Genomic DNA, 18,786 nt, shown 5'->3' with positions numbered 1-18,786 from the left:
GATATGGACTAATATGGTTCTAATAGCCAGAGTTTTGGCCCAATTTGGATGAAATTTTGCACAGGGAGTAGATTTAGCATTGTAGCTATGCGTGCCAAATTTGGTTGAAATCGGTTCAGATTTAGATATAGCTCCCATATATATGTTTTTCTGATTTCGACAAAAATGGTCAAAATACCAACATTTTTCTTGTAAAATCGCCACTGCTTAGTCGATAAGTTGTAAAAATGACTCTAATTTTCCTAAAATTCTAATACATATATATCGAGCGATAAATCATAAATAAACTTTCGCGAAGTTTCCTTATAATTGCTTCAGATTTAAATGTTTCCCATATTTTTTTACTAACATTGTGTTCCACCCTAGTGCATTAGCCGACTTAAATTTTGAGTCTATAGATTTTGTAGTCTATCAAATTCTGTCCAGATCGAGTGATATTTAAATGTATGTACTTGGAACAAACCTTTATATATAGCTTCCAACACATTTGACGGATGTGATATGGTATCGAAAATTTAGATCTACAAAGTGGTGCAGGGTATAATATAGTCGGCCCCGCCCGACTTTAGACTTTCCTTACTTGTTTAGTTCTGTAACGTACGTAAAAAATATTAAAGTCACGGAAACTTTTTCAAAACATAAACATTCTATGAACTAAAATATAATTAAATTGGCTTTAGTTCTATATAGGCTACAATTGTTTTGAATGCAGTATAGCTGTATTGGAGAAAGTGATAGATAAAATTTGATAATAGATAAATATAACGGTCGAAACAGGCATGCTGTCCATTGGACAAATATTGTCGTAAGAGCACCGATTCAGTTTCAGTTAAGGGTTGCCAAATATTAGAAGAATTTCTTATTTTATTTATTTGTTGCTTACATTAATGACATGAACTAAAATGAGAAAAAAAATGTATGCAAATTAAATACTCAATTTTACCAAATTCGATATTTGCATAAAATAGTTCATATGTTAGTGCCCGAAAATTATTAGATTTTATTTAAATAGTGGCCATAGTTTACTAAAATGAATAAATGTTTACTAAAATGAATAAATGTATAATTAGATATAATGCATTTGGACGTCAATTGCCTGTTTCGGTATCAGGCTAACATATAATATAATATGCAACGATGAGCCCGTCGTAAAACTAGGAAAAACACGACTAATGTACGCGTTAGAATTGTTGTTGTATCCTGGAAACCAGTTTCTGTTAATTGTCATATGTTGTAGTTGACTGTAGAAACAATAAGCATTGTTCGACTGTTCACCACTTAGGTGAATTCTAACAAATTAGCTTTCTAAAAATAAATTTCGTGTTGTTGCATTACTATGTAACAAAACGAAATAAAAATAAGATTAAGGGACTTGTAAGTTATATGAAAAGATGATGTACAGTGGGAGAAAAGATGATTCAATTTGTAAGAGGAAATTTCCCAAATGTTTTCTCCATAAGGAGTTAGCATAAAGGGCCCAAAATTGAGTTATCTCTCCCAGCCAGATCTATACTAAAGGCTGTGGAAAGGTTCATTCGCCCGAACCGAAACATGTACAGTCCAGGCGTGTATAGATTGGTATCTGGCGTTTTCTTTTCAATGGCTCTATTAACCATGTTCCTTAATCTATATCTGTCCATAAAGCTCGAAAAATAATTGTATAATTAGAATAAATTGTACTTAAGTGGTGTTTGTCTTGAACTTCTTATAGCGCTAAAAACACTTTAATTTTAAACCCCACTTTTTTTCTTGAAACTATGAAATTTTCTTACACAACAGAAAAAAATTATTAATTTTAATAAACTTCTCTAAGTGGTTTCACTGGAATGTGGAACGCCGTTCGGACTCGGCTATAAAAAGGAGGTCCCTTGTCATTGAGCTTAACATGGAATCGGGCAGCACTCAGTGATAAGAGAGAAGTTCACCACTGTGGTATCACAATGGACTGAATAGTCTAAGTGAGCCTGATACATCGGGCTGCCACATAACCTAACCTAACCTAACCTAACCTAACCTAACCTAACCTAACCTTTAATAAAGTTTCTCCAATAAGTTAATTTATGTGTATTGTCTTGCACTTAGTAAAATGTTGTAGTTAAAATCCAAAAATAAACCACTGTACTTTTTTCATATGCACCAACATACACAGAAAAAAAGTACACTAATACAAAAAAAGTCTGCTAAAAAGAGCAGTCGATGTCTGCTGTTATATTTTTGTACTTCACACTGAAAAACAGTGAACCCACCAGGAAGAAAACTTCCGGTTAATTTTAGAAAATTTTGAATATTTGTAGAAAATTTTAACTTAGCAGTATTACAAACGTTGGCATTACGCCGATATCATAAAAATAAGTAAATATTTGTCGACAAATTCAAGAAAATTTATTAGACATAACTAAGTTTTTTCACCTGTTAAAAAAATTTAGTTTGAAAGAAACACTTGGAGTTCAAAATTGCAAGAATATCTTTAGTATTATACGAAGTTCATGATGGACGCATATTTGGTAAAATTTACAAATTTAAAAAAATTCTGAACTATTTTGTGGAAGACAAAAATTTAGAAATTGTCTTTTGACGTTGGAAAATTTTCTTTTTAAGCAAATAAAATATGTTAGCTCAAAGACAATCGTTCCATCGCCTGCCATAATTTTGGGACTACTTGCTCTTTTTCTTTAAGAGCAACTACTTTATAACAAAGGGGAATTTCCTTTATCTAAAATTTCGTTTCGGAGCAAAGTAGTTTTTCTTTGAGAGTAGATCCCGTCCTGTGACTGAAGGGTTGTCACAGAACATGGCTCAAGTTTAAGATAGGGATTGGAGATAATTTGGTGATTTAGTCTCAGGAAAACATATTCGAATTAAATGGCTGAACAACTCAGCAAAAAAAAAGTGTCGTCAAAATAAAATTGTGAAAATGTTCTTTTTGGATCCGGAAGTGGTGCCAAATTGGCACAGAAGCGATGAGTTTAATTGGTTGTGAATTTCGATCACTCCTTAAGGTGTGATCCGCATTCAGCGTTTTGGATGTGGATTAAAAAATTTTGTGATATTTTGTTAAATAAATAATTTTTATATTTTTATTTTTCATGATTTTTAAAGCATTCTAACGCTAACGTCTGAAATTTTCAACCTCAAATATTTTCAAAAATTCGCACACATTTTAAATTAATTTAGCTTTTTTTCGCAAAAATTTAAATAATTTGTAGCATCTTATTAATTCTTACTCCGTTTTTAATTTATTTGAAACAAATAAATTAAATTACGCATCAAAATTGAAATTAAAAGATCTTCCTTTGTACACTGAAAAAAATATTTACGTGACTACGCAACCTAAATTTTAGGATGCGAAATTTACAAAATAATAAGGACAAATTTCTTCAAAATAAAGAAATTTTATTTAAAATAAAGTTTATAATCTTTGCTTCAAAATTTTTTTTTCATTAAATTTAGGACACAAATTTTGTAAATTTGCGTCCCTCCGTTAAATTCGCATGTCTTTGAACTAAGGCAAGTTTTTCTTAAAGGAAAGAAACACATTTTTGATTTAAAGAAATTGTCCTTAAATTAACTTTTATTGGTCCTAGATTTTAAGCCAGATAGGTCGCTAAAAAAATTTAAAGAAGCCGCATCTTTGGCTCGGAATCAATACCAAAATCCTTAAGGGAAGGTCAAAATCTTTGGATCCAAGTAAACTTTTTGTTTGAGTGTAGTTAAAATAAAGAACATCATTGGAAGTGCTTTTAAAATTGTGCCCTTAGAACAATATCCATTTTTCTTTGCTGGAAAACCAAATACTGGCTTAGTTGTATGCCAGAAAATTCAAACCATTTTTTTTTTAACGATTGGACACTAGTACATTTTACTAAAACAAAAACAATAGTTTTCCTAGTGAGAAGTCAATCTCGTTGCGTATCCCATAATGTTTTATGAATGTAGAGTATCCAATATAACTACATTGCCATTGTATATTTTTGCAACATCACCAGTGACTCTTGTCTTATTTGGTGCGGGAGTTAAGTATTTTTATAGAGCAACACATCTGGGTTGTGTTTTCTTGTGGTTTTTGGCAAGTACTATTAAAAGTTTTGTTTTTCTAAAAATTCTTGGTTTTGGTCAAGTTGTTTTTGTTTATTTGAGTGTTCGCTTCCTTTTTTGTGTTGTTTCTTTTTTGTTTTGGCCAACACTTGGTGTTAAGTAACAGCTACAATAGTTGGTACACTTTAGAATTTTCTATTCCGTTGCTCACCCTTTCATTGCCAAAATACACTGCTTCACGAGAGGTATTTTAGTAATTTTTTCTATGAATTTTTAGGGAATTTCAATTTAGAGAAATAACAATATCTCTCGTATTAGAATGAAATAAAAGAGACCCTCCTCACTTCCACCATAAAAGCAAATACGGATATCGATTTGGTTCGGTTGAAGGACGAGTCCACACCACGGTTGCCACTCGTGCCAAAAATAATTTATCTAAATTTGTAGAAAATTTAACCAAAAATCTACAATTATTGTTTTTTTTTTTTTATTTCAGCTTAAAACCATGCATTCACTAAACTACAAGCGTAGCTTAACCACCCAGCAAAAAAGAGCTTCCAAAAAAGTAGTTTGGACCCCAATTTGTGAACCGGGAGTAGTGCAATCTTGGATCATCTCCAATGAATTTTACATGAGCTTGTCTTAGGATGGAAGTACACCATTTTTGGATCCTTTGCATTGCTTTTTATTTTTATCAGTATTTTTGTTACACTTTTATTTTCTTATTATTATTAAAATTTGAAAATCTTCTTCGCTTCCACCGGGGGTTGAACCCACAAACGCCATTGAACACGATGCATGAAAACGTCTACTCAAATGCTTGTGACATGAACCTAATATGACACCACGGCATGACATTCTAACTACTTCCACCATGGTGCAATGGTTAGCATACCCGCCTTGCATACACAAGGTCGTGGGTTCGATTCCTGCTTCGGCCGAACACCAAAAAGTTTTTCAGCGGTGCATTATCCCACCTTAGTAATGCTGGTGACATTTCAGAGGGTTTCAAAGCTTCTCTAAGTGGTTTCACTTCAATGTGGAACGCCATTCGGACTCGGCTATAAAAAGAAAATCCCTTGTCATTGTGGTATGACAATGGACTGAATAGTCTAAGTGAGACTCATACATCGGGCTGCCACCTAACCTAACTACTTCCTGAGATGTTCTTATGAATTATGAATGAAAAAATAATGAACGCTGGTTAAATCTCACCAGCGGCAATTTTTTTATTAAATATTTTTTTATGTTTTTACTTTTTTCGGCATATATACTCGTATATATTTTCTTTGTATAAATATATTTTTTCAATTAAAAATCAACAAAAAATTACAAATTATCGTAATTTGCAAAACCTTCTCAAAAGAACTTCCATGGAAGTGAAAAGTAAAATGATACAAGTTCAAATCCTAGCGGGGATGGATATTTTTTAATTTTATACACTCCACCATATGATGAGGGGTTTCTTAACTTTGTCATTCCGTTTGTAACACATTGAGATATTGCTCTAAGATCCTATAAAGTATATATATTGTGGGTCGTGGTGAAATTCTGAGTCGATCTAAGCATGTCCGTCCGTCCGTTATTGATGTAGGTCGGATGGTATTGCAAATAGGTTTACGTATAGCATTCATATACGCATAGCATTCGTTCTAACAGCCATGCAAAAATTGGTCTATATCGGTCCATAATTATATATGGCCCCATATAAATCGATCCCCGGATTTGACCTCCGCAGCCTCTTGGAGGAGCAAAATTCATCCGATCCGGTTGAAATTTGTTACATGGTGTTAGTAATGGTCTCTAACAAACATGCAGGAAATGGTCCATATCGGTCCATAATTATATATAGCCCCCATATAAACCGATCCCCAGATTTGACCTCCTGTGCCTCTTGGAGAAGCAAAATTCATCCGATCCGGTTGAAATTTGTTACGTGGTGTTAGTAATGGTCTCTAACAAACATGCAGGAAATGGCCTATATCGGTCCATAATTATATATAGCCCCCATATAAACCGATCCCCAGATTTGGCTTGCGAAGCCTCAAAGATAAGCAAATTGCACCCGATTCGGCTGAAATTTGGTACATGGTGTAAGTATATGTTCTCTAATAACCGTGCAAAAATTTATCCATATCGGTCCATAATTATATATTGTCCCTATATAAACCGATCTCCAGATTTGAACTCCTGAGCCTCTTGGAGGAGCAAATTTCATCCGGTCCGGTTGTAATTTGGTACGGGGTCTAAGTATATAATCTTTAACAACCATGCAATAATTAGTCCATATCGCTCCAATTATTTAGCCCACCTATAAACCGATCCCCATATTCATCCGATTCGGTTGAAATTTGGTACATTGTGCTAGTATATGGTCGCTAACAATCATGCCAAAAGTGGTCCAAATCGGTCTATAGTTATATAGCCCCCAGGTAAATCGATCTCAAACCCCATATTTAAAATTCTAGCAAAACTTTATATCGGTTCGTAATTATTTGTAGACTTCCTTATATATACCGGTCAAGAGCTGAATTATATACGTATTTAATCTGCTGTTTTTTTCTAATATATACCACGTATGGACTATTTTTGTTAAAATTTTAATTCTATAGAAAATTTTGTCAAAACTTTATTGCTGCGGAAAATTTTGTCAAAATTTTATTTCTTAGAAAAGTGCAGTATCACTAAGTTGGAAAGGAATGTTTGGCAAAATCTACCAAAACATCAAGATTTTCACCATTTTACCAAACAGTAAAAATCTACCATTTTTGGCAGAATTCTACCCACGTTGTCAACCGTGGTCCATACACGCAAAAAAAAATCCTTCCTCCAATCGAGTTTTTATAAAAGAAAATCGTTTGCCATTTAGTTTTTATTAAAAACAAGTGAGTAAAGTACAAAGTCGGGCGGGGCCGACTATATCATACCCTAAACCACCCCTACTGAATTAGTAAATATAAGCCTTTGTGGGGTATCATTGGTATAGGTTTTGGAGAACATAAAGGGGGGTACATGTTTATGGGTGTCTTGTCACAATCTGAGCAGAAATGTCTAATATTAGGAGCTATAGTTTATTTTGCACCAAAAGAGTTAGTATGCCACTAATATTGAGTCCATTATTAAAAAAGAGGAAATCGGTCAATTAGTTGTGGGTAATAAAACCAAATTTCTGCAAATAGGGCAATAGATTTATGTAAGAGCTACATGTAAGTCTAAATACGATCAGCTAGTACATCAAAATTTGAAATTTGAATAACATAGCTTAATAAATAAGAGTATTATGGCCAAATATGACAAAATCGTGCGATGCATATATATGGGAGCTATATCTAAATCTGAACCGATTTAGATGAAATTTTGCAGACTTGAAGAACGATGAAAAAGATTACTTTTTGCCAAATTTGGTGACGATCCGTTTGAAAACAAACGCAACGTGACCCCATTTATCGAAATAGGGCGATAAATATATATGGGAGCTATATCTAAATTTGATCCGATTTCTTCCAAATTCAATAGCGTTCGTCCTTGTTCCCAAAAAACTCCCTGTACCAAATTTCATCAAAATCGGTTAATAATTGCGACCGGAATCCTGTGAACAACAAATACATGGACAGACGGACGGACGGACACCAAGCGCTAGATCGACTCAGGAGGTGATTCTGAGTCGATCGGTATATATTTTATAGGGTCTAAAATCAATATTTCTGGTAGGCACATTTTTTGGCCGATCAAACTTATTATACCCAAATCACTATGTGCACTCAAAAAAAAGTGAACTCTCTATTTCACTAAAGCCATATGAACAGACCGAATATTCTGTTATCATACATCAATGCAAATTGAGTGATTTCTTATTCCCTTTCGTTATTTTGTTGTCTCTGTGTCTTCAAAACTCTCCAAAACACAATCGAGAGCTATGCATAAAATAGAAAGAAATAGCATTGCTCATTCTGTGAGAAACACTCGAAGAGGTAAATACAAGTCGTCTCCCCCCATTTTGTTATACCTACAGCATTTTGAATAAACTCTAATTGGAAATCGATTTTGTGTTTTTTATTTCATCACTGCTTTGGAGGTACTCTTTCGGGATTTTGAATCCAGCTTATTACAGTCCATCAACCCAACATTTTTTGGCCCTTCAATCCGGGATATTCTAGTGTTTGGAAGACTGACGTGTGTGAAACCATTATTTTTGGAGTATTAACGAGTGTTTATCCCATTAACTTGGGCCCGAAGTTTTTTAGTTACAACTTGTGTAACCTCTGTTTTTAATAATATTTAATAAAATTTCACTCTGCTTTTATTTAAAAAGCTTAGTGCCCTATTAAAAGGTATGTTTTATTGTCGTTTGGATATATGAAAATTGTGAAGATTACAACAAAACAAGTGTGAAAATTACGACAAAATAGTGTGACCGATTAACCTTGAGATCACTGATAATCCCGTTGTCTTTTGTAATACAAGGTTTTGGTACAATATACACCCAGTTACATATCGACATACATATATCAGCGACAGACATATTTACGCATATTTCGTTTTTTTTTCTTTGAGCAAAACAAAACTGTCATACAATAAATTTTTAAACTGCTCTACGAGAGAGCACTTGTCAGAGACTTGGATTTTGTTTGTGCTAACATTGACAAGCATACAGATATATATGTACATATATTTGTCACAAACAGGTTTTGAGAATTTGATAACATTCTCCAATAGTTTTCTACAATAAGCATAAATTGTTTTAATAATTTCGAGTTCTTTTCACATACATACATACAAATATATAAGTACGTATATTTGTCACAGACAAGTATTGAGAATACCTTATCTTTCTCCCATAGTTTCTTATAATAAACATTCATTTGTATTTTAAAAAAAAATTTAGAGAAATATTAACATTTCTCTGCTAAACATATCACAGAATACTGTTGCGCTCTTTGTATGTTATAGAGATCTCTCGAAATACATTTCTTTACACTCTCTGTGGTGCTGCTTTAATTACAATTTTTACTTTGACAGTTTTTCTCATTGTATCGACATCAGATACCATACGTTCAATTGATTTAAGGTTCAGAGATTCCCAAACTTTTCGTACATTGTCCAGGGTGCCCAAAGGGTATACACGTAAAACCAAATGTTTTCAAGATTTATTCGAGCTTGTGATGAGGTAACTCAGTTCGATGCGAATTTTCAAACTTTGCCGGTTGCAGATCATACTGTATTCACTTTAGATGTGGAACGCAGCGAAATAAAATCGTTGTGGACCAGTTGCAAACAAGAATATGAAAACCTTATGAAAAAGAAGGAGATTCTACCAGATATTGATGATGGATCTAAAGAATCATCACAAGATTCCCCAAATGTTTCGGACAAGGTTAGTGCGAAACTTAAGTATGTGGAAATTTATAGGACTTATGTGAGATGTCTTGCGACTATCAATAGTCTAATAGAGACTAAACGAAAATCGCCCTCCACGTCCGTGCTTAATGATCCGGAGGTTCAGCTTATTAATAGAACTAACCCCATACAATTACCGCCCTGTGATACCGATATATTTCGGGGGGACTACGTATCATGGCCGTCGTTCCGTGATCTCTTCACGGCACTATACATTAAAAATCCCCGCTTAAGTAATGTTGTCAAATTGTACCATTTACGTCAAAAGACCTCAGATGAAGCTCGTGAAATTGTGAGCACTGCCCCTTTGACTGACGATGGGTTTCAGATAGCTTGGGACAATTTAGTAGACAGGTTTGAAAATAAACGTATTTTAATTAATGCCCAATTGAAGCAATTGTTCAATTTGCCCACAGTCAAAATCGAATCGGGGACAGAGATTAAAAATTTACAAAGGACCATGAATGGATGCATTAATACTCTGAAAATGTTAAATATTGATGTAGGTGGGTGGGACCCTATGTTTGTATTTTTATGCTCTACGCACTTACCAAAAACTACTTTAGATCTCTGGGAGCAATCCTTAGATAAAAGGACAGAAATTCCTATGTGGTCAGATCTTGATGCATTCTTAACGAATCGTTATCACAATTTAGAATCCGTGTCAGATATAAAAGATAATACTGTCCCTATATATACCCAACCGAAAGATTCAAGTCGGAATAGGACCCAAGGGAAAAATCGTCTTAAGGCCCTTAATACAGGGGTACATTCTAACGCTTGCCCACTTTGTTCTCAGGACCATGTAATCCGTTTATGCCCGGTTTTTCTCGGAATGTCAGTTGACGACAGATGTGCAACATCCAAGAAGTTTAAACTTTGCTTTAACTGTTTGGCTAAATCACATAGCTCTAAGACTTGTAAAAGTAAATTTTCATGTATTACTTGCAAACAACGCCATAATACCCTACTCCATCGTCCCCAGGCTATAGTGACCAACCAGGTTAACCAATATTCACCCCCTCGGGAAACCCCAAGTATTTCGGACCATAGTTCTCCGATTCCCAGTACATCGCTTGGCCCCTCCGTGACCCAATCTTTTGCATCTAGACTAGGAATGATTTCGAAAGATACCGTGTTGTTAGGTACAGCAATGGTCTATGTTTGTTTCGGCGATGTGAAATTGATGGTTCGTGCCCTAATTGATTCTGGTTCACAGGCGTCTTTCGTCTCTGAACGAGTTCAACAAATGTTACGAATTAATGTCCGTAAAGTGAACACGGAAATCACAGGTTTAAATGACGTTGTCGCCGCCACTTCTAGAAAAGCCTGTACTTTAAAAATTCGATCACGTTTCGATATCACATTTGAGGCCGAAGTCGATGCTTTTGTAATTCGCCGTTTGGCAACTGATTTACCCTCTGTGCCGATGAGTTTGACGCTCAAAGCCAGTTTAGGAGAACTTTTCTTTGCAGACGAATCAAATCATTCCAATTCTCAAATAGATTTGCTTTTGGGTAGCGATGTATACCCTATCATAATGTTGCCAGGATTAAAAAAGGACCCAAATGAATCATTAGTGGCCCAACAGACGGTATTTGGGTGGATTATTACTGGTACAGTAAGTAACCACCCCCCAAATTCTCAAGTTTGTTCCTTTTTTAATGCGATTAGTTTAGAGAAGAGCATTACGCGATTTTGGGAATTAGAAGAGCCCCCAAAAATTTTGAGGACTTCACAGGAGGACAATTTTTTCGAGGAGTTGTATACAAGAACAACTTTTCGAAACTCGGACGGACGATTTGTAGTGTCTCTGCCATTTAGGCCTGAGTATAATAAAAGTTTGACTCTTGGCCCGTCTCGACATTTGGCTCTTTCACAATTCCTACGAAATGAGTCACGATTATTAAGAAATCCCTTATATAAAGAAGACTATGATTCCGTTCTTCGGCAATACGAAACGATGGGTCATATGTCCCCCATTTCCAAAGATAGTGTAAATGGCATTACAGATACATACTACCTTGCCCACCACGCAGTGGTAAAATTGAGCAGCACCACCACAAAACTTCGCGTTGTTTTCAACGCCTCCAGCCCCTCCGCTAATGGCAAAAGTTTAAATGATATGCTTTTTCCAGGCCCGGTTCTTCAGAACGATTTATCAACCCTCATTTTAAAATGGAGACTTTTTAAATTTGTCTTTAATGCCGACATTGAAAAAATGTATCGGCAAATTTTGGTAAATCGTCAACATACCCCCTTTCAAAGAATACTTTTCCGATGTAATATCTCCGATGAGATAGCTGATTTTGAATTGAACACAGTTACCTTCGGTGTCAACTGTGCCCCTTACCTGGCCATACGGACCCTATTAGAGCTGGCAAGGAAATCTAAAGAAAAATTTCCCTCTGCCTCGAATATTATAGAAAATTTTATGTACGTCGACGACGTGCTCGCTGGAGCCCACAGCATCCCTGAAGCTATGAAATCACGTGATGAGCTTATTCACGTGCTCAAATCTGCAGGATTTCCGTTACGCAAATGGACTGCCAATAATCAACAGCTTTTAAGAGATTTGCCTCCGAATCATCTCCTTGATGATCATTTTCTTGATCTTACTGAAAGGAGCATTACGAAAACTTTAGGTTTGCGGTGGAACGCTGGTCTCGATTTCTTTTATTTTGATGTACCGCCCATACCTAATGACAGACACACTACTAAACGATCTGTTTTATCCAACATTGCCCGCCTTTTCGACCCAGCTGGGTGGTTGGCCCCAAAAATTATAGTTGCCAAAATTATTATGCAACAAATTTGGGCGGATAAAGTAGATTGGGATACTCAGCTCAAGCCACATACTTTGAAACTGTGGAGACATTTTACAGAAGATTATCCTCAGATTACAAAAATAAGGATTCCAAGATGGGTGCAGTTTCATCCCACTTGCTCAGCCCAACTACACGGTTTCTGCGACGCCTCTGAGAAGGCGTACGCAGCTGTGGTTTATCTTCGAATTACAGCCCCTACTGGTAAAATATTTTGCAACTTACTTTTGGCAAAGACAAAAGTTGCCCCCTTATCCAAAAAGTCAATTCCTCGTCTGGAATTGTGTAGCGCGGCTTTATTGGCCAAAATTATGCCCCCTGTTATGCGAAATCTTAATATGTCCATGAATAGTATATATTTATGGACAGATTCCACTATAGTTTTGGCATGGCTACAAAAGCCCCCTAATAATTGGAACACATTCGTGTCCAATAGGGTTGCCGCTATAAGTGAGGACATTGGAACCGAAAAGTGGAATCACGTCATATCCAAGGACAACCCCGCCGATATAGCTAGCCGGGGCACATCTGCAGAGTTACTGCAGTGTCATGATTTATGGTGGCAAGGACCTATCTGGCTAAGGCAACCAACAACATCTTGGCCCAAATCAATATCGAAGTCTGAACTGACGACTGACGAAGAAATAAAATTACCCAAGTCCTTCGTTTTGAATACACAGTCTAGTATCGAGATTCTAGATCGTTTTTCAAGTTTTTCAAGAATGTTGCGAGTCATCAGCTATGTCTTCAGATTTTATTTTAATAGTCATCCAAGAATTAAACAAAAATTCAAATTTTCTTCTACCGACTTGATTGCTACTGAATTGAATTTTGTAAGGCACCGATTGATTTTATTGAGCCAGGAGAAATATTTTTCTACGGAATATCAGACTCTTCAAAATGGGGAGCCCATCAAAGGGAATAGCAAATTATTATCCTTAAATCCGATCATAGACTCCACCGGTTTAATGAGAGTAAATGGGAGGTTAATAAATTCTCCTTCGCTAAGTTTCGAAGAAAAATTTCCAATCTTGTTACCTTATAGTGCAAGGTTTACTCGTTTGTTAGTAGAATTCACCCATCGTGTGTCCATTCATGGTCAGAACCAGCTAGTGATGAGACTAGTGAGAATGACATATTGGATACCCAAATTAAGAAACTTAGTTAGAACAGTCATCCATTCTTGTACAATTTGCACCATCGTGAAACAAAAACAAACACAGCAGATTATGGCCGCTTTACCTTCGGAGAGGACAACACTCTCCCGACCCTTTTCAACGACGGGGCTGGACTTCGCCGGCCCTTTCGAGATAAAGTCCTATACCGGTCGTAAATATGTCCTGACTAAAGGATACGTCCTTGTTTTTGTTTGTTTTGGCACAAAGGCCATACACTTGGAGGCCACAAGTGATTTGTCCACACCTGTATTTTTGGCAGCACTCGACAGATTTATATCCCGTCGCGGCTGCCCCCGCCTTTTGTATTCAGACAATGGCACAACATTTGTTGGCGCATCGCGTGTATTGTGCCAACGCGCCCAAGAGGTGCTGAAAACTGTTTCCTCGAATGTAATCACCACTCATGTGGAACAAGGTCTAGAATGGCGATTCATACCTCCCGGAGCCCCACATATGGGGGGTCTCTGGGAGGCTGGAGTGAAAAGCTTTAAAGCTCACTTGAAAAGAGAAGGAAGAAATCTCAAGTTCACTCTAGAAGAATTCAGTACCCTTCTATCGAGAATTGAAGCATGCCTCAATTCTCGCCCAATCAGCCCTCAAAGTGAAGATCCTTGTGATATGACAGCTCTAACCCCCGGTCATTTTTTGATTGGAGCCCCTATTTTGGCTCCACCCGAACCTGACGTTTCTAATCGCCCTATTGGTCTTATAAATAGGTGGCAGAAGCTTCAAAGACTCCATCAAAACTTTGCCCACAGATGGAAGGACGAATACTTGAAGGAGCTTCACCGCCGATATAAATGGCAATATCCCCAAAGAGAGGTAACCGTAGGTGATTTAGTTATAGTGCGGCAAGAAAATTTGCCCCCTACTCAGTGGCGATTAGGTCGTGTGCAGAAAGTGTACCGCGGTGGAGATTCCCTAGCTCGAGTAGTTGACGTTGTGACAACGAAAGGTGTCATAACACGGCCTATAGTAAAACTAGTAGTTCTTCCAATAGATAAACAGTAGAACTTTGGTGTTTGTTCCCATTTATTTGTCCAACTACTAATTTATATATTTTTTAGCATGCCGAAAGATAACCATCGCCGATCTCGCTTACCATCCACCAATAATCACAAGATCAACAAGAAAGTTTCTGGTCCGGAAAATTCGTTAAAACCCAGAGGTGACTGCCGAATTTGTGATTTAAATCACCCCCTAAGAGCCTGTTACAAATTTCGTTCGATGACAGTTTCTGAACGCTATGAAATTATTCGGAGATATCGCTACTGTGAAAATTGCTTTGCACTGTCGCATCGGTTGGATAAGTGCGAAAATGGCAAAAGATGTTATCGTTGTGGTCAAAAGCATAACTCAATGCTGCACGAGGATTCTCCTGCCAGAGAAACTCGCCCACTCACTCCTCATTCGACTTCAATACAATCCCGAAGTGTTTTCCAGCGCATAAAAGCATTGCATCCGACTGCAGTTGTTCAAATCAAATGTAAGGACGAATGGTTGAATGTACGGGTTTTGATCAATCCGTGTGAACCCACAAGCTCTATTGCTCCCTGGATAGTTTCAAAATTCGATTTTGAAGTCGAAAAACTTGGTGACATACGTCTTTGTCTTTTCTCCATGAGATCACGAACATCCGATGCAACCATATTTCTTGTTCAAGCTAAAATATCTGAAGAGTTGCCCTACTCGATGCCACACGAAGATATCGATCATAACGTCTCAAAGAACTATCAAAATCTTACCCTAGCAGATCCTATCTTTTATAGAAAAGCTAAAATCAATGCTATTCTGGGAGCTGAAATATATCAAAAAATAATTCTGCCTGGTCTGATATCTGGAAATCCTGCAAATCCTATCGCTCAAAATAGTTTACTTGGTTGGATATTGACTGGTACCTTCGGCGTGTAAAAATTATATTATTGTCTCATTTATAATGAATTATACTATTATTTTGAATTGCCATTTATTAATTATTGTCATTAATTATTGCTCATTCACATATTTTTGCACATTTATCTTCGAAATGTATCTGAACTTATTGAATTTTGATGTCAATCTCACTTTTGTATCTACTCGAACAAGTATCTTAACATTACATTGATCCTTATTGCGGTGACACCGCAAGGGGGGCGGAATGAACAGACCGAATATTCTGTTATCATACATCAATGCAAATTGAGTGATTTCTTATTCCCTTTCGTTATTTTGTTGTCTCTGTGTCTTCAAAACTCTCCAAAACACAATCGAGAGCTATGCATAAAATAGAAAGAAATAGCATTGCTCATTCTGTGAGAAACACTCGAAGAGGTAAATACAAGTCGTCTCCCCCCATTTTGTTATACCTACAGCATTTTGAATAAACTCTAATTGGAAATCGATTTTGTGTTTTTTATTTCATCACTGCTTTGGAGGTACTCTTTCGGGATTTTGAATCCAGCTTATTACAGTCCATCAACCCAACACCATATTAACTTTATATTAGTTCATAGAATCATTATGTTTGGAAAAAGTTTATTTTAGTCAAATAATTTTTTGCGTATGTTAGTTAAATGAACTAAAAAACGGGAAAAAGTTATACACAAATAAAGCATAAAGATTTCCTAATTTCGTATTTCTTACAAAATAGTTCATTATTTCTTAAAATTTGTAAATTTTACCAAAAATGTGTCCATCATGAACTTCGTATGTCACTAAAGACATTCTTGCAATTTTGAACTCCAAGATTTCTCTTAAAACTACAAAATTTTCTTTAACTACTGAAAAAATTTAGTTATGTATAATAAATTTTCTTGAATTTGTCGAAAAATATTTACTTATTTTTGCCATATCGGAGTGATGCCAGCGCTTGTAATACCGTTTAGTTAAAATTTTCTAAAAAAGTTCCAAATTTTCTAAAATTAATCGAAAGTTATCTTTCCTGGTGGGTTCACTGTTTTTTCAGTGTGGTTTAGGGTATAAATATAGTTTGGAAGAAAATTACAGGTTTTTTTGTGATAAACTTTGTTGTCTATTAAAGAATGTGATAACAATTTAATAAAGGCAAAATTACCAATATTAAATCAAATATTACACTGAAAAAACATTGAACCCACCAGGAATGAAAATTTTAGTTAGTTTTAGAAAAAATTTGTTAATTTTAGAGAATTTTAACTAAACTGTAATAGAAACGTGGATGTCACGCCGATTTCTTAAAACTAAGTAAATAATTTTCGATAAATTCAAGAGTATTTATTAAACATAATTAATTTTTTTCACTTGTTAAAGAAAATTTGGAAGTTTGAAGGAAAGAATTGGAATTAAAAATTACAAAAATGTCTTTAGTACCATACAAAGTTCATAATGGGCTAATTACTGGTAAATTGTACAAATTTTCAGAAATTCTGAACTATTTTGTGGGAGACCCGAATATAGTTAATCTTCATACTTCATTTGTGTACGTACGCAAAAGAATTATTAACGTCATGGAATCTTTATTAAAACGTAATAATTCCATGAACTAAATTACAATTAAATCAGCTTTAGAGAAATATAGGGTTCAATTTTTTTTGAGTGTAGATATTATAAACTTTACTTTTGTCCGGACGGAGAATCGGAACACTTGTAATACATACCTGCTTCATTTCAGCTAATTTAAACCGATGCCAGAACCATGGGAACTCTCAAATTATGTTGGATCAACAATATCACATTTGGATAATAAATGATGCATCAATGAAATATCAATTATCATCAATTTTTACCACAGTATATGATGTTCACATTTCATGTATGTATGCTTTTGCATCGTAATTCTATCTGACTTTTGAGACAATAGACTTAACTTTGTTTTATTCGTCATTAGGATGGGTGATTGTGAAGTATGTAGACATCCAATAAGCAGTGTAAATACACTCTTAAGTGTTTATACAGCATTTTGTCATTTTGATTGAAGATGCAAAGTGCAAAAACATATCATATTCAACTGAAAAGAACAACAAATTGACCAGGAGCTTGAATGTGTAAAGCGTTTTATTTTCCACATGATGGTGAAAAAGGACCAATGTCAACGGAAAATCATTTAAAACTAAAAAAACCTACATCTGTTTAATGTCTAAAGTACGTGGGGTCACAGATTGAAATACAAGATACAATTTCTATAAAATAAAGACATTTAAATTAAAATGAAAACGTTCATTATAATTGTTATAAAATGTTTATACCCTTCACCACTACTGTGGTACAGGGTATAATAAGTTTGTATTGCATTTGTATGTAACGCCAAAAAGGATCAGTTTGAAACACATCGTTTAGTATACCGATCGTCTTAGAATTAAATTTTAAGTCGATTTAGTGATGTCCGTCTGTAGGTATATGTAATTTTGTGTGCAAACTACAGCTCGCAGTTTAAGTCCGATCATCCTAAATCTTGGCCTAGGGTCTTTCTTAGCACTAAAGACAATCGCTATTGATTTAGATATAGCGGTTCAGATTAAGATATAGCTGCCATATATATTTTTCACCGATCTTATCATAATTGACGTGTTTATGGACCGATTTTCTTCAAATTTCGTACATCTAAATACTTTGCAAGCGCCGTAAAACTTGCAAAATATTTCACCAGGAGAGAAGTGACCCCTTCTTTAAGTTAAAATGAACTCATTGTGAAGAAAGTTGAACTTCGTATAGCGCCCAAGACATTTTTAATTTTTGAACGAGTGATTTTCTTTGAAATTAGTTAGAATGCATTCCATATATTAGTTAACATTTTCCTATATTTATGTACCACTATACTACAGAATGAAAAAAATTAAGTGGATTGAATTCATATATGGATTTTATTGAACTTTTTTCGATTTGAAGTCAGGGGAAGTCTGGTACAAAAATTGAAGTACTGATTAATCACTTTCATGGTTTGCCACACACGTGTCCCGTTCATTTCAAAAAATTGGACTAATTGCTTTTTCGTTTATATACAGAAATAGGGCGGTTACGCAGGTGTAAAACAACAACAACATGCAGTCCAATAAATCGGAAAAAGTGAAAGTACTTAAAAATTGACCATATTAACATTTGTTAAAGTGTTGGACACGGAGAACATGCCTTTCCCAAACATATTCCGAAAAATGAAGCACCCTCTACCTTGTCTGTCAACTTCATGTAAATTTAAGTTGTTTACTTAAAGAAGTCTGGCAGAAGCCTGAGAAAAATTATGTATGTACCGAGTTCCAATTTATCGACAATCCTCTATTTTCAAAATATCGGGCAAAAGGGAACCCCCCTCCTTCGCTCCTCACCGACCAGATATCGTAAATTCACGTACCCTATATTCATTTCACAAACTACTCAACTACATTATTCCCCATCCCCAA

The 18,786-nt window shown here is 35.4% G+C and overlaps 1 protein-coding gene across 1 annotated transcript; it reads left to right on the top strand.

The window, feature by feature from the left end:
• The first annotated feature begins 12,235 nt into the window (after positions 1–12,235).
• LOC142231609 (uncharacterized) lies at positions 12,236–13,425 on the top strand. The gene is made up of 2 exons (XM_075302239.1): positions 12,236–13,231; positions 13,303–13,425. The coding sequence occupies exons 1-2, from the start codon at positions 12,236–12,238 to the stop codon at positions 13,423–13,425; spliced, it is 1,119 nt and encodes a 372-aa protein (XP_075158354.1).
• The last annotated feature ends 5,361 nt before the right edge of the window (positions 13,426–18,786 follow it).

The sequence above is a fragment of the Haematobia irritans genome, chromosome 1 (genome assembly GCF_050003625.1).
Source record: "Haematobia irritans isolate KBUSLIRL chromosome 1, ASM5000362v1, whole genome shotgun sequence".
NCBI classification, from domain to species: domain Eukaryota; kingdom Metazoa; phylum Arthropoda; class Insecta; order Diptera; family Muscidae; genus Haematobia; species Haematobia irritans.
The sequence above is the reverse complement of the archived record's forward strand: the minus strand, read 5'-3'. Positions and strand labels throughout refer to the sequence as shown.

Coding starts and splice junctions, on each gene's coding strand:
- LOC142231609 (XM_075302239.1), top strand. CDS start 12,236: ATGCAACAAATTTGGGCGGATAAAGTAGATTGGGATACTCAGCTCAAG. Junction 13,232..13,302: donor ACTCCACCGGTTTAATGAGA/GTAAATGGGAGG, acceptor GTTACCTTATAG/TGCAAGGTTTACTCGTTTGT.